This window comes from Aotus nancymaae, unplaced genomic scaffold (genome assembly GCF_030222135.1).
Source record: "Aotus nancymaae isolate 86718 unplaced genomic scaffold, 86718_ANA_hifiasm-v0.15.2.pri h1tg000040l, whole genome shotgun sequence".
Lineage (NCBI taxonomy): Eukaryota > Metazoa > Chordata > Mammalia > Primates > Aotidae > Aotus > Aotus nancymaae.
Window position 1 is genome coordinate 108,642,112 of NW_026988454.1, and position 21,709 is coordinate 108,663,820.

At 36.7% G+C, this 21,709-nt stretch overlaps 1 protein-coding gene across 1 annotated transcript in view; it reads right to left on the bottom strand.

The window, feature by feature from the left end:
* Window positions 1–21,709, bottom strand: part of LRRC1 (leucine rich repeat containing 1) — a 128,996-nt gene that overhangs the window by 31,951 nt on the left and 75,336 nt on the right. Inside the window, exons 3-4 of the mRNA XM_012441631.3 lie at window positions 12,599–12,677; window positions 8,818–8,907 (exon numbers count right to left, since the gene is read on the bottom strand). Coding sequence (XP_012297054.2) covers window positions 8,818–8,907; window positions 12,599–12,677 — 169 coding nt within the window. The remainder of the gene's footprint in view (window positions 1–8,817; window positions 8,908–12,598; window positions 12,678–21,709) is intronic.

The window sequence follows — 21,709 nt, forward strand, 5'->3', positions numbered from 1 at the left end:
CCTTCTGCCTTTTTCCCCCATCAATCCAGCTTCCTACCACCAAACCATTATCACAGGAAATCACCTTAAAAATTTAAAAAAAAATTTCATATGGATTTATGCAAGGCTTTCCTCAGGTGTGAATGTATATAGTTTCTCTCTCTCTCTCTCTTTTTTTTTTTTTAATAAGGAAGGTAGCATTCTATATATATCCGGCACTTTGCTTTCCTCACTTACCAGATTTTTTTGTTTCATTTCTTATTTGTACATACCACTATTTTGTAAACAATTACACAGTATCTTACTGTCTACGGACACCTTAATTTTTTTAACTAGAACCCTATTAACACATTTCAACCTTCAATTTTAATTTCTGACAAATTAATTTCTACATAAGACTACGGAATGATCTCTTCTTCCTCCTCCTACCGAAAAAACATGACTTTCTATCCTCTCTGTCAGCTCCTACCATTTTTACCACCAAAGCAAGTTGGGGACAGGGTGATACACCTAACAAGCAGGAAAACAGTGCATGAAGTATTTCTACTCAGCACACTAATTCTTAAGGTTTTACACAGTTCATAATAACAGGGACAAAAGCTGCACTCTTTTGTAAGTCAGAATGTAGGCCAACTGTATTTTTAGGATTCTATTTCAGGGACTGGATGGTTACTTTTAGGAATTTACATCTGTTCTCCACTGTTTTCAAAACCCTTTTTAATTCACTTGTTGAGTTCACTGTTTTTCCATTTTAGTGGCCAAAATCATTAAGAAAATAAAGAGTAAAATAAATTAAGGTAGACCAAACAAACAAGTGGTAGTCTGCTGTAAAACCATTAATATATAAAACAACAACTACTTATGGTAACATTATTTGATTGGGAAAAACTATAATGGGGGAATGAGGAGTTGCTGATACATTCATACTACTTATACTCTTTCAACATCAAGTTATTATTCAGGAAACCTCTGGTTACAAATTTTCTTATGGAGGCTTTGCTCTAGAAAACTTTTTAAAAAATCTTTGTTTGTTTTTTAAATAATAAGTATTTTACAGTAATTCCCAGGCCTCAAAAAAGAACATTAAATATGGTAATAGTTTTCAAAAAGAAGATATACTCCTCTTAGGCAGATGCACTTCTAATATAATATAGGTAAGCTGCCCAGCACTAGGCCTTGTGAGTGGGGGCCACGTGGCTCACTTAGTTCAAACTCACTCAAATTAAGGTCACCATTCCCAAGGGCAGCAGAAGACATAAAATCAGACCCATATGCTCTAGTTCAACCTTCCAGAGAACCTAGGGCCTACTCACTTGTTCTACTTCTATCAGTGACTTGTAATAATTAAATGTTTATTGATAATGACCATTTAGTGACTGAATAACTGTTTTGTGTACTGGACTATTTCATTACCCATATTACTTCTCCTCTAAGAATGCTATTTTTGGAGAAGACAATTCAGTTAAACAGGGAGTAGAGATATTTAGGCTAACATACTTTAGGGTATTTGTTTCTTTAATGGTAAAGGATAGGGAATCTCATGGAAGGGTATACCAAGTAAAGACAAAGCAGCATGCTCCCAGACACAATCATAGGCTTCTCAGATCTTCAAAATTTTTCATCAGATGCCACTGGAGTTTTTGTGTCCTCTTGACCTCCACTCTCACTCTATGTCACTTTAGCATTTTGGAGACTCTATGTGTACCTGCCTGATCACCAGGTGCAAGTAATTAAACAAAATGATCTTGGCACACTACTTATAAGGTTACATTACAGAGTATATCCTGTAAGAATAAACTAGGTCTGTTTCCCAGGTATAACATCATCCTTCGGCAGTATCCAACTTCAAACTTGCCTAAGGTCCATTCTTTTTCCTAAGATATAATTCACAAACTATGAAATTCACCTTTGAAAGTGTACAATTCGGTGGCCTTTAATATATTTATTCAGAAGGTACATAAACATCACCACTCTCTAATCCAGAAAATTTTCATAATACCAAAAGAAAGTTCATACTCATTAGAAGTCATTCTTTATCATCTTCCTCCACCTCACAATCCCCAACAACCAATAATTTAATTCTGTCTCTATGGATGACTATAATAGGTACTTTGTAAAAAGTGAGTCATACAATATGTGATTGTTTGTGCCTGGCTTCTTTTACTTAACATGTTTTCAAAGTTCATCCAGGAATAATATTTCATTGTATATGTATGCCACATTCTGTTTATCCACTGACCCACTGGTGAAAATTTTGTTTTTTTCTACCTTTTTGCTATTATGAATAATGCCAATAATAACCCTGCTATATAATGCCCGTAATAACCCTGCTAGATTTTCAATTCTTTTGAGTATACATAGCTAGGAAGGGAATTGCTGGGTCACATGGTAACTATGTTTAATTTTAGGGAGAACCTCCCCAAACTGTTTTGTAAAGGGGCTAAACCATTTTACATTCCCATCTACAACATATGAGGGCTTCAATTTCTCTACATCCTCAACAACACTTGTTAGCATTTATCTTTTTAATTATAATCATCCTAGAGGGTATAAAGTAGTATCTCACTGTGGTTTTGACTTGCATTTTCCTGATGACAAATGCTGTTAAACATCTTTTCATATACTTATTGGTTTTCTGTATATCTTCTCTGAAAAAATGCCTATTCGAATCCTTTGCCCATTTTTAACTGGGTTGTTCTTTTACTATGGAGTTGTAAGAGTTCTAAATATATTCTGGTAAATGGAGTTGTAAGAGTTCTAAATATATTCTGGTAACTAGACTCTGGTTAGATATATGATTTGCAAATACTCCCATTCCGTGGGTTGTCTTTTCACTTTCTTGATAGTGTTCTTTGATGTCCACAAGTTTTAAATTTTGATGCAGTCCAATTTTTCTTTTATTACACAGACTTTGGTGTCATAGCCAAAAAACTACTGCCTAATCCAATGTCACAAAGATTTACCCCTGTTTTCTTATAAGACTTTTATAGTTTTAGCTCGTATATCTAGATCTCTGATTGACTATGGTTTAGTTTTGTCTGGCGTGAGGTAGGGGTATAACTTCATCATTTTGTATGTTCATAGTCAGTTGTCCCAACAGCATTTGTTAAACAAAGACTATTCTTTCCCCACTGAATTGTTTTGATACCTCTGTCAAAATCAATTAACCATGTATGTAAAGATTTTGATGGGGCTCAAGATGAGTCTGTAGATTGACCTGTAGAGTATTGCTATATTAACAATATTAAGTCTCAACCCATGAACACACATTATCTTACCACTTAGTCTTCTTTAAATCTTTCAGTGATTTTTTTTTTGTACTTTGCATGTACATGTCCTACATTTCTTCTGTTAAATTTATCCTAAGTATTTTATTCTTTTTGGTGTTTTGTAAATAGAATGGTTTAATGCTGATACATAAAAATATAACTGATTTTTGTTTTGTAATCTTGTATCCCGCTATCTTCCTGAATTAATTGATTAGCTCTAATAATTTTTACAGATTCCTTAGGATTCTTTCTATATATAAGATCATGTCATCTGAAGAGTAACTCACTTTTAAAAAGTAAAACACAAAGTGTGTGGCTTACTTGAATAGAACCTGAAACAACTGATCCCAAGAAAAATATTTTCAGTATTAAAATGTTCTTTTGAAAGACAAATTCATTCACACATTATACCAACATTTCAAAACTCCTTACAGCAAAATTATTCTTCCTGACCTTACCAGTGGAATCTTCCAAGTGTTTATAGTGATAGTAAAGTAAGAAGCCATTGTTCACTAGGCACTGTTTTTAAGGGCATGTCTAAAATATCATATTTGTTTTAATTCAGATAGTTTTCTGAAAGCCTGTCCAAGACTTGGACCTCGACTCAGTAAGACCTCACTGCATGCTCTTCCATGCCAACCGGCAGCTGCAGTGATATAAAAGTCATTCACATAATTATACACCAACTTTTTCTAAAGCAGATTTAAATAAGGCTTTAAAAATTGCAAATATGCAAAAAGGTTCATGAAACAATGTTGGGCCATGAAAATGGGGAGACACTAATGTGTTCATTATGAGAAGCATGCAGTCAAGAAAATGCAGCATCTTCAAGGAAGAAACTAAGTTCAAATGCCAGCTCTACCACCCACAAGCAGCGCACACCTGGGCAGATCACTTATCTCCATTTCACAGAGAAAGCTAATAAAGCTAAGGATGGGTAAAGCTAGCCTCAGGAGGAAGGGTGTATGTGCCTCAAAGAGTGAGACAGTGTATGTGCCTCAAAGAGTCCCTACCCGACTGATACTGTCAGCATCACCTCTCCCTTCATCGCACAGAAAGGAACACAGCTGCTCTCACTGGTCATCAGAATTAGCTCTAAGCTTACTGGCAACAAAGGCAGGAAAATAAATGTTAGAACTGTTATTAAAAAAGAAAAAGCTTACCAGTTCTTTTGGTAAAGCATTTGTTTCCCTAAAAATAATTTATTGTCTCCCTAATGGCTCCTTGTATCAGATATATTAAGCAATATTAATAGACAATAATTACTTTTTGTTAGAAGGTTTTAGAGCAACATAAGCTGTTTTTTTAAATAGTTGCTTCTTTAAAAAACTTTTTCTAGAAATTGAGTACAATCACATTAGGCCAAAAAAGTGACGATGCAGGAACAGACTGAAGTGGTCCTAGCATAAAACTTCCAGAACCTGAACTTGATGGCCTATGTTGGAAGCAAGTGGAATGAAAGAGGCAATACTCTGTACCTTGTTATGTGTATTTGTTTAGTATGTAAGAACAATGCCAGGGTAGGTACAGACACAAAGAGAGCTGGACAACCAAGGTCCCTGCAGTATCAGAGCACAAGGTGATCCAAGTACATACACCAGTTATATACATGCAATTAAACAATGAACAACTACACTTCTGTGTAAAGACAAAGGACTAAAGTACTTATTGTGTCAGGAGTATGAGGTAGGTCAAGGAACCTCCAAATCTGGGATTCATTTCACCTGTCAATCACTGGAAAAGGCATGATGAAAGATGTAAAATTTCAATCATTAAATGAAATACCCCAGCCAGTTTGGAAAGAGACAAGGCAGGTAAAAAATTTTAACTTCACCTGAACTGGAATAAGTGGGGTGGAAAATGAATAAATGAACACAAATTATTGTAAAATAAAAAATTAACAAAGTATATGAAAATCATACAAATGCACAAATAAATGATGCAGTACAAAAGTAATCAGTGAGCCTACCCTATTCATGATTGTCTTTGAAATGCACCATAGGAAGTGCTCCTTAAAATTTTTGCTTTGTAAACATGTATTCCTTGATTTAACCCACCACCATTATAACTGCCATCCCTCACTGGTTCTCCAAAAATTAGGTAAATAATTACCTTATCTGTTTTTATTAATCTTTCTTAAATGTATGTATAGCTCATATTTATGTCAGTGTTTAATATTAGAAGTGTTTTGGGGTTTTACTCAGAAGTTTGATGATGCTTTTGTGATCAGATATATGCCATAGTAACTTAACTCTTGTTTATATCAATTAGCCTATGGTAAACCTGGCTTCATAATACTTGGTTTCACTTAATGTCACAGTTTTCAAGAACCTATGGATGATGTTATGTGAGGACTTAGTGGAAATAATTGGAAATATTTAAGAATGAAATAAAAATATGTATTCTTTCAACTTATATGTATAATTTTTTTCAAACAGCTACTAGGTTGTTAGGACATAATCACTTATTGTGATGATTGGACCTACTTAATGAACTGTTAGATATTTCCAGGAGTACTAAGAGAAAGTTACTGAGCCCATAAGGGCCCAAGGAAGCAACTGCCCTATGCCAATGGCAGGGTGGAGTATTAAAAAAAAACACAGAACTGGGACCTGGAGAGCCATAGTTCAGTTCCAGCTCTGCTATCAACTCATAAAAACTTCTTCAAATTAACTGACCATAGGCAAACCAAACACATGATGGGAGAGATGTGTGCAGGTGCCCCCAGGTTCAAGGCACTGCAAGTCTTACTTGCTCCATCTATATAAAGGTTTTTGCCCTCCCATCCTAGTCTCAGTACCCCTGCCGATCCTGAGGGGGCCCAAGTCCTTGAGATAGCCAAAGCTTTCCCAATCAATGCCAAGTACTGTGCTAGGTACCAAGAGGAGAATCGAAGTTCTGTCTTCACTGATGCTTGAAAGGCCGACGCTAATGTGGTTTACCCATTTGACCACATAAGAAGAGGTAATTTACACAGAGATTCCACCTCAGACTCCACAAAGATAACAGTAAGAATCAAGCATTTAAATGGCCATTCCATGTCCTTTCAAATTTTGTGGAATATTAAATAGATACATCTTCTTTACAAAACAATTCTATCTCTGAGAAGTACTGGTTACTAAATATTGGTTAACTAAATGTGTTAAATGCTCTAAAGAAACTATTTGGGAATCCTTTGAGAAACGAATGAAGCCTTCCCATGTGGAAAGCTTGCAAGTTTCAAATAATAATTTGCTTAAAATGCAGTACACTGATGCATATATGAGATTTCCTCAACAATTCACTGTTTCAGCTGTTTCAAGTGCCTTTTCCACATGGTCTTGGACACCAGGGGTGCCCAATCTTCTCAAAGGAAGAATTTGTTCTTTGATTGCTTCTTTCTGGTATATGAGAAAAGGCCAGTACTTGAGCAGGCATGAATCGTAAATCCAATAGGAAGAAACCATAGTTTCTTGCTATGGTAACAAAATGATTAACAACTAAGAATAGAAAAGTCTCTCTTTTTCATTTCTTTTCACAAACTGACCTAATAAGAATCAGTTAATTTTAAGCTCAAAGTGGCATTTCATTCAGTAAACAATCAGTATCTACAATGCTATAATAGTAACAGAAGCTGATTAAGTATACAACCCAAACAAAACAAAACAGAACAAATCTTGAACATCGACAAAAACAGGTACAGATATTAACAGAAAATATGTAAGAATGAACATTGTAAAAATTTGTTCTAAAATAATAATTTCCTTTAAAATAGTACAGTAGAGGGTGAGAGGGACACTCTGGTTTAATAACATATTGTATCTCAAAGCATTAAGCCTTTTCAAAACGATACAAAATGGTGGAAAAAAGGAGAGGGGCAGGAATCAGAGGCTAGAAAGGAGGACCATCTGGCAGCTGTAGACTAAGAATGAATGGAAGGGAGGGTAACAAGGAAATTAAACTCCAGAGATCCTGAGGAGCAACAGGAGGACAGTGTCAGCTTGGGTGTTTAAATGGCTACTATATTTAAGAATTTTGGCATGGGGGTGAAAAAGGGAGATGGGTCTTGCTCTGTCACCCAGGCTGGAAATCGATGACATAATCATGGCGCACTGCAGTCTCAACCTTCTGGGCACAAGTGATCCTTCCTCCTCAGCCTTCCAAGTAACTGGGACTGCAGGCTTGAGCCACCAGACCCAGCTAATTTTGTTTGCTTTTGTAGAGATGAGATGAGTTTTCGCCATGTTGCTCAGGCTGGTCTTGAACTCCTGGGCTCAAGGAATCCTCCCACCCCAGCCTCCCAAAATGCTGGGATTACAGGTGTGAGCCACTGTGCCCAGCACAAGAATTGTTAAATTATAAATATCTGACATTTGATGCAGCAAAAGTGAAGTGTACATGCACAAAATTCACACCACTGTTTTATCTGCAACTGACACGACAAACCTAGAGTGTATTCAGGGCTTCTTGTCTTCTTCCCCCCTGAGAGTTTAAGGGCAGTTTTTAATTAGTAAGTCTAATGGCATAAAGATAAAACATCAGTGTGCATTTCAGAAAAACACCAACTTGCAGGCTGAACAGGTGTCAGCTAGTTGTCTTCTGCCTTAAGTGGAAGGAAAGGAGATGGGAAAAGGTGTCTGCAAATCCTCTCATACACCTCTGGAAAGAGAACTTTTGCAGAACAGACACGTCCGATAGACTGTGCTCAACTGCTTACTGTGGTTCTCAAAGAGCAAGTTTCTGTTTTGTCTTAGAACTTATGCAGGACAGGTACAAACAAGGAAAATCATTTATGATGCTAGGGAACACTCGTCTACCGGGTTAGGGCAGACCAGTCAGACTTCTGTTTTAAGTGGTTAAGCATGAGCTATTCCATCAACCTGATTTAACCCATGGTATGTACTGGAGAAATAAAAAAGGTCTGCAAAGATAATTCAAGATAATTCAACTAGTTCGTCTGTGGGAATATCTAACAGAAGATTTATTCACCAGCAGACATTGTCTTCAGTGGATTCTACTTCTTGCCATGGCTAGGTCCTCTACAACCTCTAAGCCTGCAACATGGAATGTGCCCAATCATTCCATTCCTCTCCCAATTCCACTCCCACTCTCCAAATACACCATTCTCATTCCCTATTCTTGGATCCACAGTTCACAAATACTGTCTGTCAGACATAGCTGTCCTTTAGAGGCACAGAGTTTACGTTTTTAGTGGAGTTGTTTGTTGGCTCTCCAGCATGGTTTAAAATTACTGAGTGGTTGTTTCTACCAGTATTTACTGGCCACCTACATGACACATAGTACTTGGCTTAAATTACTACTTTGCCATCAATCAGTTTAAAGAGCACTTCCAAACAATTTAGGATTTTTACTAGTAATGAGTAGCAGCACCTTTTTAACCAATAAAATTTAGGGACAATTAGATGCAAAAAACAGAGGTGGCTGGCTATAATCTTTCCTGAAGGTTATATTGAAGTATGAGTAAATGGCTTTCTCAGTAGACAAATAGGAGCTTTAAAAGGGAAGGAGGTTAGAGCTGATGATATAAACCCCCTTTACTCTGATCCACCCAAACGTCACAAAAACTTACTTGCCAATATTTTCAGGTAGAGACTGCAGTGAGATGTCATTTACAGAAAGACATGTTAAATTCTCTAATTCAGGAAAGCTTTTTGGCAACCTAAAACAAAAAGAAATCTGTAAATTAAAAGAGAAAAGTTCAAGTACAGTACACACCAAGCATAAATATAATGATTTATTCTATGTGCTAATTGAAATAACCTCCTAAAAATGACATTATATATGGTATGTTTGCCTTGTCTTCCTATAAGTAAGATACTTGTAAGGAAAAAATGAAGACTTCATATACATAATACATCTACAGGGCATGATAAATACTTATCTTTTTATGGTGATCTAGAAGTAACTAAAGTAGAAAGATACGCAAGCTCTAAGAATAAAGGCAAAAAAATGTTAAGACTACTGAATACTCTGTGAAAGAAAATGATGAATTATTGCTGTAGCTAGAAGTGCCTAAGAGTAAAAATATTTTATTGATTAGCAGAAAATAAAGAGAAAGTTTCATCAGCCCATGAGATTATAATAAAATACAGGACAGCTACTGCATAATTATTTTTCTTCCTCTAGTTTATAATACCCAGGGGAAAGCTACAGATTACTTAGAATTGATCCGCTGACAGACAATTGCTACTTTCTTAACATTTTTCTTTTAGCTCTATTTAAGTTGCCAATCACTTGAAATCATTTTATGTTTTACTGTGTTCTACACAAAAGGATATTTTTATATGTCCCTTAAACTCTACAGAATAACAACGCTTCAAAATAAAATCATTATTTAAAATTTACAAAGGAAGTTTAGTTTTAATATTTCTATGGTTACCATATTTATGGAGGGAAGAAAACCCTAACTAAAGGCAAAGGATCTCATTGCATCTAAAATGCTGAAGGTTATTAAACACAGATCTGCTAATACAGACAACAGAACATATAAGTATCACTTTTCTCAGTGAGGGAGAGACTTCTGGTCTCTATATTACAATCTTTCATTTTTATCTTTCTACGTTCCTTTTAAAAAAAGTCTACATAACAGTTTGATATTTAATATAGGTTAATTCCAAACTTAAAACCAAATCCAGGCCCAAAAGATCAGGGTATTAACTAGAATATTTATAATCACTGGAACTGGTTCTGAGGAACAATTAACAGAGGTAAGATTTTTACTTATAATTCAAAAGATGCAACTTATCTGTTATGCCTGAGTTTTTACTGGAAAGTACATATCATTTTATAATTTAAAAACTAGCTAAGATTTTCTTAAACTTAAGAAAAATATAGTTTTAAACTGTAGATTTAAATAGCTGCTTTTTTACTGGCTGCCATAGTAAGAACTAAACTAGTACAGATGTGACGAGGAAGGACAGACCTAAGGTCAGGAGAAATGAACTGTGGTCCAGGCTTCCCACTCATTAGCTGTATGATTCTGAAAGGTAATTTAACCCACATGTGCCTCAGTTTCTTTAGCCATAAAATAAATAAGCCAAACTAAGTAATTTTTAAGTTCCCTTCAACTCTCAGATATCATCTTAATTCTTAACAAACAGCACACCTACCAACTTAAAATGGCTTTAAGAAACCTGCCAAATAGAAAGCCAGAATAAAAACAAACAAATAAAAAACAGCAAAACCTCACACAATCCTGGTGTGTTCCAGTTGAGAGAGCACTGAAATAATAGTAAAGTCAAATGTCATCAGACATTAGAAAAGGAAAACCCAAGAAATAGAAAAAAGGAACAAGCAACTCAGTGGTTTTAAAAAAACTTAACAGCAACAGAATGAGAATTTCTCAGCTTGCCAAACCCTGTAAGCTCCCTTAAGCTTAGTTCAGTTCAACAAACATTTACTGAGCACTTACTCCATTCCAGGAATGATAGTAGAGTTGAAGATACAATAATAAATAATAGAAAAATACAAGTAACTTCCTCAGGTTAGTCAAGGAGTCTCAGTCAGAGAAATAACTTAAGGGTAATTTCAAGTGTTATGAAATAAGTACACATAGAGCATTATGGGAGCCCAGAAGAGGGGCCTGTGGGGAGCAATCACAAAAACAACATGTGATGCTCGAACTGCATCATAAGGAAGGTGAAAAGGTTGGTGCTGTCAGGAAGACAGAGGCATGAAATGAACTAACTAGAAGCACTTTATATTACAGCAGAGAATGATGTCCAGCACAGGCAACTGAGGGCAATGAAGATTGAGAGAAAGACCAAGGTCAGATGCAGGGGCAAGAAGAGGCTTGCAGAGCACATGGAGGAGTTCTGACTTTATGTTACAGAGATGGGAGCTATAGAAAGGTTTTAAGAAAAGAGACAGCTGAATGAAAGATGATGAGGAAAAAGGATAAGGTTGGAGAGACAGTGATGAGTGAGAAAGCTAGAGTATAGCTTACTAGATAACTATTTTACAGTAATAAATGTTACATGTAACAATCACTACAATTCAAAGGAGGACAATCAGAAATAGTCTTAAAAAGAAAATGTGACCAGGCGTAGTACCTCACCCCTGTAATCCCAGCACTTTGGTAGGCCTAGGTGGGCAGATCATGAGGTCAGGAGTTCGAGATCAGACTGATCAACATGGTGAAACCCCATCTCTACTAAAAATACAAAAATTAGCCGGGCATGGTGGCACGTGCCTGCAATCTCAGCTACTCAGGAGGCTGAGGCAGGAGAATCGCTTGAACCCAGGAGGCAGAGGTTGCAGTGAGCCAAGATCTCGCCATTGCACTCCAGCCTGGGTGACAAAGTGAGACTCTGTCTCAAAATACATACACATATATATATTGGCAATAAGAAGGTACTGGAAAAATAAAACTAAATAGTGCATTCTCCAGCACTCCATACCCAAGAAGGCCCAAGCAATTTTGAAGTGGGTGAGATGCGTCAGAAATTTTAATCTTAAGATTTCCTAGATCAAAAGAAAAAAGACAGAAAAGAAGGGAAGAGTACATTTCCTCTGAGGTTCCTTTTAGACTTGAGAAATCTTATAAATGGACCCACCTGGCCCAAAGAGACCTCTAAAACAGACTCCCAAGGGCTATCTCTGCATTGCCACGTGGGCACAATTCAATTACAATGGCAACAAAAAATGCCTGGAAGCCCATGATCAATGGACTCATGACTAAGCCAGAAGCCACAAGGAACAGCTCACAGCAATGCCACTCAGCCATGCCTGGGCAACAGACTGTGTCATACCAGGAAGGGTAAAGCTGGAATCAGTAAAACTGACATGGTGGCTTTATTTGCAGGAAAAAAATCAAAGAAATCCCCAAAGCTATTGCTAAGGAAATAATGAGGTTGATGGGTTTTTTTTTTTTTAATGAAGTATTAGAGGACCGTTGAGACAGTAAAAGATAGTAAACATGTTTCATGACTAGAGAAAAAAAATAACTGTAATATAACATCTCCTTGGATAACTTTGGTGTAAGCTCTCTGGGAGTTTAGAACCCTGTCTTATACCACAAGACAGAACAGATCAATAGGGGATTTATAAACTACTACAATTCTTCACATTGCTTCAGAAATGCACTCCTCATCCTGTTTTGTACACTTCACTGTGCTACCCCCTCTCCCTACAACATCCTTTGAGGTTTCTATCAATAGAAAAGCATGCCTTTCATTGTATCATTGTACAGGGCTATTTATAAAGAAGTATCTGTGAAAGTCAACCATCCTTGATAAAGACAGTGATCCATCTAGGTACCTCCAAGATAGTTAACCTGACTGTGTTGTTTGCTTGGCTCTCAAAAAAGACATCCTTACTACTATAGATAGAAAAGTAAGCAGAAAGCTTACCTCATCAGTGGGTTTCCACTGAAGTCAGCGATCTGCAGTGCTTTACAGAATGAAATGCTTTCTGGAATTTCAGGAATATCTGTAGGAGTAGAGAAAATGTCTATCATTTGCCACCATTATGAACAGTTTTCATCATTTCAAGATGGATCACACTCACAAAAGAATATCTGGAAATTCCTATCTCCATTCAAACATGACCTAGATTTAGAAAGTATTTTAATACATTTATATGTGCTTTCCTAACATAAGATATATTCTCAACAGAAGCACATTAAAGAAAAATATTAAAAACATCAAATATTAAAAACTAAATTATAGCTATAGGAGGAATAAGTTCTAGTGTTCTATGGCAGGGGTCCCCAACCCTTGGGCTACGGACCAGTACCTGTGAGGAACCAGAATGCACAGCAGGAGGTGAGCGGTGGGCAAGTGAACGAAGCTTCATCTGTATTTATAGCCTCTCCCCATCATTTGCATTACTGCCTGAGCTCCACCTCCTGTCAGATCAGTGGCTGTATTAGATTCTCATAACAGCACAAGCCCTATTGTGAACTGCCCATGCAAGGGATCTAGGTTGTGTGCTCCTTATGAGAATCTAATGCCTGATGATCTGTTTCCCATCACTCCCAGATGGGACTGTCTGGTTGCAGGAAAACAAGCTCAGCATTCCCACTGAATCTACCTTATGGTGAGTTGTATAATTATTTGATTATATATTACAATGCAATAATAATAGAAATAAAGTGAGCTATAAACATAATGAGCTTGATTTGTCCCAGAACCATCCCCAACATTAGTCCATGGAAAAACTGCTCATATGGTTTGGCTGTGTCCCCACCCAAATCTCATCTTGAATTCCCATGTGTTGTGGGAGGGATCTGGTGGGAGGTAACCGAATCATGGGGGCAGGTCTTTCCCATGCTGTTCTCATGATAGTGAGTAAGTCTCACGAGATCTGATGGTTATTACCAGGGGGAGTTTTCCTGCACAAGCTCTCTTTGCCTGCCACCATCCACATAAGATGTGACTTGCTCCTCCTTGTCTTCTGCCATGATTGTGAGGCCTCCCTAGCCAGGTGGAACTGTGAGTCAAATTATTTAACTTCTGTCTTTTGTAAATTGCCCAGTCTTAGATATGCCTTTATTAGCACTGTGAAAACGGACTAATACAATTTGTCTTCCAAGAAACCAGTCCATGGGGCCAAAAAGGTTGAGAACTGCTGTTCTATACCACTGTAAGATGACTACTGTTAACAATAACATATAGTAAGGAGTTTCAAATGGGTGAAAGGAGGATACTACAAGTTCCTAAGACAAAGAAATAATAAATCTTTAGATGAATATGCTAATTACCTTGATCAGATCATAATACATTATATGTATCAAAACACCACTATGTAGCCATAAATATGTACAATTATTTAACAAACCAATTAAATAATAAAATAACAAAAAACACCACTACCGTCATCAAGTCCCACCATTCTATCAAAAGCACTGATGGCATTCTGTCGTAATTACTTTCTTTCCTTATGTTTTCAAGTGCTGTTATCAGTAACAGGTGTTCTAAAGTAGTGTACTTTTAAATTATTTTTTTTCTGATTACAAACATAAGTATTTGGAAAATATACAGAGAAGAAAATAAATACCACCAACACTCTCATCACCTAGCGGTCCCCTTTTTATTGTGGTTTTTTTAACAACTTGTCACATACACATACATGTGCACATACATACGCACACAAAGAATATGTATACAGATGTTTCACAATACTAAGTTAATGATTATTTTTTTCACTTTATAAGCTTTTCTCTCCTGTCATTATTTTTCCAAGTAGTTTGCCATTCTTAATGGCAGAAAAGCACATTGTATGATATTTCCATACTTCATTTAATCAATCCCCCATTGTTAGGCATTTAGGTTGTGTGAAAGTTCCTGACATTAGTATTGTAAGATGACTACATTTAACAATAATATATTAAGTTTCAAACGGGTGAAAGGAGGATATTGAAAGTTCCTAACACAAAGAAATGATAAATGCTTTAGATGAATATGCTAATTACCTTGATCTGTTCACAATACATTATATGTATCAAAACATCACTATATACCCACAAATATGTACATTTATGTGCATTCCTGATTATTTCCTTAGGCTAAGTTCCCATAAGTAGAATTACTGTGTCAAAGGCATTAACATCTCTACAGCACTTGAAAAATATTGTTAAATTGCTTTTGCGAGGAGCAAGTTACGCGAACTTATACTTTCATCAGCTTGTACAAGATGCCCTATTCAACATCTTTCCTCCTCTTTTCTTTCTTTTACATTTTAAAAAATGCCAATTGTATTGGTAAAATAGTATTTTATTTCACATTATTTTTATTACTAATGCGGCTGAATATTTCTCCTCATATTTACTGGCCAGTTAATACTGTGATTTTTAAATGACCAAAATTGTTATTTTAAATTCCTCTCTTGATACAAAACTTGAGGTTATAGTTTTTAGGCCTTTAAAAGGTTAGTCTGCAGCATTTAACTTCAAATATTCATTTATTTTGGACATTTTAACATTGAGAAGGGCTAAAATAGAAAGATTTCTCCTGGTCCCTGCTGTTTCTTCCACCAGTCTGACTAATGCAGTCTGAGCCAAAATATACTTAATGTGTCTAAATTGTGGGTGGTGGGGAAAGGGGAGAATTAAAGGAAAAAATGGACGTCTTGCTCCAACAACCTCACAGTAATCAGACGCTACATGAAAACTTTTAGTTCAAATTTAAAAGCGTAAAACATTTCCTCACACTATTTTCTGTCTTGCATGGTCAAATGAGGTAGTGAAAAACAAACACTATGGTCCTAGTTTATATAAATATAATCACTTATTTATGAAAGTAATAGCACAAATATATTAGCTTATTTATGAAAGTAGGACCATAGTGTTTGTTTTTCACTAATATATATACATAGCTTGTCCACAGTTGAATCTGGAATAGATTTTTAAAACTCACAAACATTTGTGGGCTGAGTACAAATTCAGTTGTAGCAGCACTTTTATATACATTATCTTATTTAATCCCCTCACAATAAATTATTTTACCTTTCATTATACAAAATGGACACAAAGGCTCAGAGAGATGAAGTGACTCACCCATCACTATAGGTCTATGTCACTGAGTGCTGGCCCTCCCATGCTCAAGTCATGGCATTGCCATGCTTAAGAATAAACAAACAAATTCATTACAGGATTAGCATCACTGTTCAGGCAAGTGAGGCAGTGACATGCCATTGGCTTGCCATGGTCTGAAAAGTGCTGGTCATACTCCAGATAGTCTCTCTTCTTATCACTATTTCTGGTCCTGAGGAGCAGTCTATAAGGCTCAAAAGAGGTGCCTCATTATCTCAGCACAATAAAGGCCATAGATGACAAACCCACAGTGAATATCATCCAGAATGAAGAAAAGCTGAAAGCTTTTTTTTCTAAGATCTAGACAAGACAAGAATATCTACTCTCACCACTTTTATTCATCATAGTACTGAAAGTCCTGCCCAGAGATATTAGGCAAGAGAAAGGAATAAAGGGCATCCAAACTGGAAAAGCAGAAGTTAAATTGTCCTTGTTTGCAGATGACATAATTTTACATATAAAAAACCCAAAGACTCCATAAAAATCTGTGAGAACTGGTAAATAAATTCAATAGAGTTGCAGGACACAAAATCAACATACAAAAATCAGTAGCATTTTTATATACCAATTGTGAACTATCTAAAATAGAAATTTTAAAAAATTAATCCCATTTATAATAGCAACAAAAAATAAAATACCTAAGAATAAATTTAACCAAATAGGCAAAAAATCTGTACAATGAAAACTATAAAACACTGATGAAAAAATTGAAGAGGACACAATAAATGGAATGATACACTGCGTTTATGGGTTAGAAGAATTAACATTATGGCCAGGCATGTAATCCCAGCACTTTGGGAGGTTGAGGCAGGAGATCACTTGAGGTCAGGAGTTCAAGACCAGCTTGGCCAACATGGTGAAATTCCGTCTCTGCTAAACATATGAAAATTAAGCTAGGCACGCTGGCGCATGCCTGTAATCCCAGCTACTCTGGAGGCCGAGGAAAGAGAATTGCATGAACCTGGGAGGTTGAGGTTGCAGTGATCCGAGAACATGCCACTGCACTCCAGCTTGAGTGACAGAGCAAGACTCTGTCTCCAACAAAAAAAAAAAGAAAAAAATTGTTAAAAGTATCTATACTATCCAAAGCAATCTATAGATTTAATGCAACAGCTATCAAAATATCATTGATATTCTTCACTGAAATAGAAAAAAAAATCCTCGAATTCTCTTTTTTAGACGGAGTCTTGCTCTGTCACCAGGCTTGAGTGCAATGGTGCAATCCTGGCTCACTGCAACCTCCACATTCTAGGTTCAAGTGATTCTGCTGCCTCAGCCTCCTAAGTAGCTGAGACTAAAGGTATGTACCACCATGCCCAGCTAATTTTTGTATTTTTAGTAGAGACAGGGTTTCACCATGTTGGCTAGGATGGTCTCAATCTCTTAATCTCGTGATCTGCCCTCCTTGACCTCCCAAAGTGACATTACAGGTGTGAGCCACTGCACCCAGCCCAATGCTCTAATTCTTACAGAACCACAAAAGACCCCAAAGAGCCAAAGTAATGCTAAGCAAAAAGAACAAAGCTGGAAGCAACATACTACCTGACTTCAAAAGGATGCATAGAAAAGGAAATTCTTACGCACTGTTGATGACAATGTAAATTACTATACTACAAAGCAATAGTAACCAAAACAGTATGGTACTAGCATAGAAACTGACACATAGACCAATGGAACAGAATAGAGAACCCAGAAATAAATCAACTCACTACAAACTGGGTTCAGTGTATACTGCTTAGTTGATGGTTGAACCAAAATCTCACAAATCACCACTAAAGAACTACTCATGTAACCAAAATACCACCTGTTCCCCAAAAACCTATGGAAATAAAAATTATTTTTTAAAAAGAGAAATAAATCCACTCATTCACAGTCAGCTGATTTTCAACAAAGGTGCCAAAATCACACATTGGGTGTGCTGGAAAAACTAGATATCTACATGCAGAAGAATGAAATGAGATCCCTATCTCTCACCATATACAAAAATTGATGCAAAATGGGTTAAAGACTTAAATGTAAGACCTGAAACTATGGAACTACCAAAGGAAAACAGGGGAAATGCTTCATGGCATTGGTCTGGGCAAGGATTTCTTTGGATAAGACCTCAAAAGCACAGGCAACAAAAGCAAAAAGCAGGTTAGGTGTAGTGGCTCACACCTGTAATCTCAGCACTTTGGGAGTCCAAGTCCGGCAGATCACCTGAGTTCAGGAGTTTGAGACCAGCCTGGCTAACATGGTGCAACCCTGCCTCCACTAAAAACACAAAAATTAGCTGGGAATGTTGGCACATGTCTGTAATCCCAGCTACTCAGGAGGTTGAGGGAGGAGAATCACTTGAACCCAGGAGGCGGAGGTTGCAGTGAGCCGAGATCACACCATTGTACTCCAGCCTGGGCAACAAGAGCAAAACTCCGTCTCAGAAAAAAAATAAATAAATAAAAACAGATAAATGAGATTTTATCAAATTAAAAAGCTTCTTCACAGCAAAGGAAAGAAAAACTCAACAGAATAAAGAGGCAACCTACAGAATGACAGAAAATATGTGCAAACTACGTATCTGACAAGGGATTGTTAATATCTAGAATACAGAAAAAACTCATTAGCAAAAAAGAAAAATCCAATTTTTAAAAATGGGCAAAAGATCTGATCTGAATGACATTTCTCAAAAGAAGATATACAAATGGCTAACAAGTACATGAAAAAAATGCCCAGCATTACCAATCACAAGGGAAGTGCAAATCAAAACCACAATGAGATATCATCTCACTCCAGTTATTACAGCATTATCAAAAAGACAAAAAAATAACAGATACTGACAAGGATGCAGAGAAAAGGGAATTCTTATACACTGTTGATGGGAATGTAAGTGAGTACAGCCAATATGAAAAAACTATGGCAGTTTTCAAAATGGAACTACCATATGATTTGGCAATCCCACTATCGGATATATATCTAAAGGATATGAAATCAGCATATCAAAGATATATCTGCACTCTCATGTTTATCACAGCATTATTCACAAGAGTCAAGATATGGAATCAACCTAAGTGTCCCTCAACAGATGAATGGATAAAGAAAATGTGGTCTATTTCACACAATGGACTACTATTCAGCCATAAAAAAAGAATGAAACCATGTCATTTGAGACAACATAGATGAGCCTGGAGGACAACATGTTAAGTGAAATAAGTCAGGCTCAGAAAGACAAGTATCACATAATCTCACTCAGATGTATAATCTAAAAAAGTTGATCTCATAGAAGTAGCAAGTTGAATAGTGATTAAGAGAGCCTAGGAAGTGTAGTGGGGTGGAGGCATGAGAAAAAGGTTAATGGGTACAAAGTTACAGTTAGATAAGAGGAATAAGTTCTTGTGTTCCATTCCACAGTATGCATGGTAACTAGAATGAACAATAATATATTAAATTCAAAATAACTAAAAGAGAAGATTTTGAACAATCTTACCATAAAGAAATTATCAATGTTGAGGTCACAGATATGCTAACTACCCTGATTTGATCACTACACATTGTATAAATGTATCAAAACACCACACCTGCACTTCATAAATATGTACAATTATTATGTGTCCATTAAAGATAAAACTATAAAAGATACCTCCTAATAAATTATAGCACTGAGAGAGAAAAATTTGAAAAGAGGTGTCTCACAAGTACTGAGGAAGAAGATGAAGCCATACATTAAAATATAAATTTTACAGTGGCTTACTACTACATCAATGAAAAAAAAATCAAAGAAGTAGAGGGTAAAGACATAAGGTATGTCTATTAGGTAGAAGCCTTTAATATTACTCAGAATATCAGATGCATCTCTGAGACCTGAAAAGATGGGCCAACCAAGAAATCACATGAATAGCGGCTGTAAGAAATTCCGGTGGAGCCGGTCTGGAATTCAAGGATCAGAGGATAACAAAAACAACTGCCACAGAACACAGCTGGACTAAGTCCAGACACAGCTGACCTAGAGGTCTGCTTTATAGGAAGGTGAATTCTCTCTCCAGGCTAAATTGCTTATATGCATAAAGTAGCAGATAGTAAACAGAACGCAAGTCTCCTGACTCCCAACACCACTTCTTTCCATCACATGCATGTTTCTGACTTGACCCTTTGAATATATTTGCCTGTAAAATAAAAACTTTAGACAAGAAAGGCAATAGTGTTGTTTTAAAAGTCTTGATTGGTTTGCTTTAAGAGCAAGATGCTTACCCTGAAATACTTAGCTAACATGTCAAATCCTCAGGGACACTTTCCTTGAAATCCAAGATTAGACTGGGCTTTCCAGCTCTCAAGTACCTTGGGCTTCACATTTGTAAGATCTGTTACAGTTTTAATTAACTAATTGTTTGAGGATGGTAAATCTCTCTTACTAAACGCTAAGGTCCCTGGGAAGAGAGACCATGTTGACCTTGTCAGTTGCAGTTTCTCCAGAGCCCACACAGTATTAAGCATATTGTAAGCAGTTCACAGATTCTGAAGGAATGCATAAGAAACTATATGCAACAAAGACTGTATGAGAACACTGTTCTTTCATGTGGTACATATTATTTCTATTTTACCACTAAGAAAACTGCTTAGTGCCAGATCTCTTACCAGAGATACTATACAGCTTGCGGGTTATTTGCAGCTGAAATCACTTTTAACTGATACCCAAATGTTCTACTGAGGACAAATGTGAGGTTTAAGACTAAACGTATGAAGAAAAAAAAATCTTCTCAATGAAGTCTTGCCTGACCACAATACCCCATTAAAAATTGTAATTTGAATCTTTTCCCCCAGGCTCCACCATTCCCCTCTTTGACATTCACATCCAATTTCCAAATCCTTTTGATATTCTCTAATTATCTTTCCTATCCATCTTTTTCTGTCCACTCCTATTATTATCAAGCTAGTTCAGGCCCCGATCATCCAGATGATGACAACAGCCTTTTAAATGGTCTCTCTCTGTATTCAACATATCCTCCATCAAATTCGAACAGCCATAAAAGCAATATCTGCACCAGTTTTCTGCACTTATTAGGTTGGTGCCCCTGGGTCAACTACTTAACCTATCCGTGCCTCAACTTCCTTATCTGTTAAATAGATAATCGACAAGTATTTTTAAACAATACTAGTATATCATAATGTAAGTGCTGCAGAAGTTGAGAAGGAAAGAAACTAGGCAAAGAAGGACTCTGTTATGCTTTGAATCAAATAAGAGCAAAGGAGAAGCACAGGTATGAATGTGATATTTGATGCACAGTGAGGAGAGGGTGTTCCCTAGGGAAAGATGGTACAGTCTGCCTGCAACAGCCAGATATCAGAACGAGAGCATCTGGAGAGAAGGCTGGAAAGATCTCTTGATAGCAGATTACCATATGCCAGCTTGATCTATTTACAATTAATCTAAGAGGCAAAGAGTTCCCTCTCCTATAAAAAAAGATGATACACCTCCAACTTACGATCTAAGTAGGATAAAAGGGCGTAAAATAAATGGCACACTAGAACACTGGGGGAGGGGTTCAACAGAGATGACCACCGTTTTCCATCCAAGGCCAAATAATTTGAAGAGTAGCATAATATTGGCTGGGCACAGTGGCTCACGCCTGTAATCACTGCACTTTGGGAGGCCAAGGCGGGTGGATCACTTGAGGTCAGGAGTTTGAGAACTCCGGGTCAACATGAGGAAACCATGTCTCTACTAAAAATACAAAAACTAGCTGGGCATTGTGGAGCATGCCTGTGATTCCAGCTACTCCTCCAGATTCTCCTGCTGAAGCAGGAGAATCGCTTGAACCCGGGAGGCGAACGTTGCAGTGAGCTAAGTTTGGGCCACTGCACTCCAGCCTAAGGGACAGAGTGAGACTCCGTCTCACAAAAATAAATAAATAAATAAATAAATAAATAAATAAATAAATAAGTAGCATTACTAATA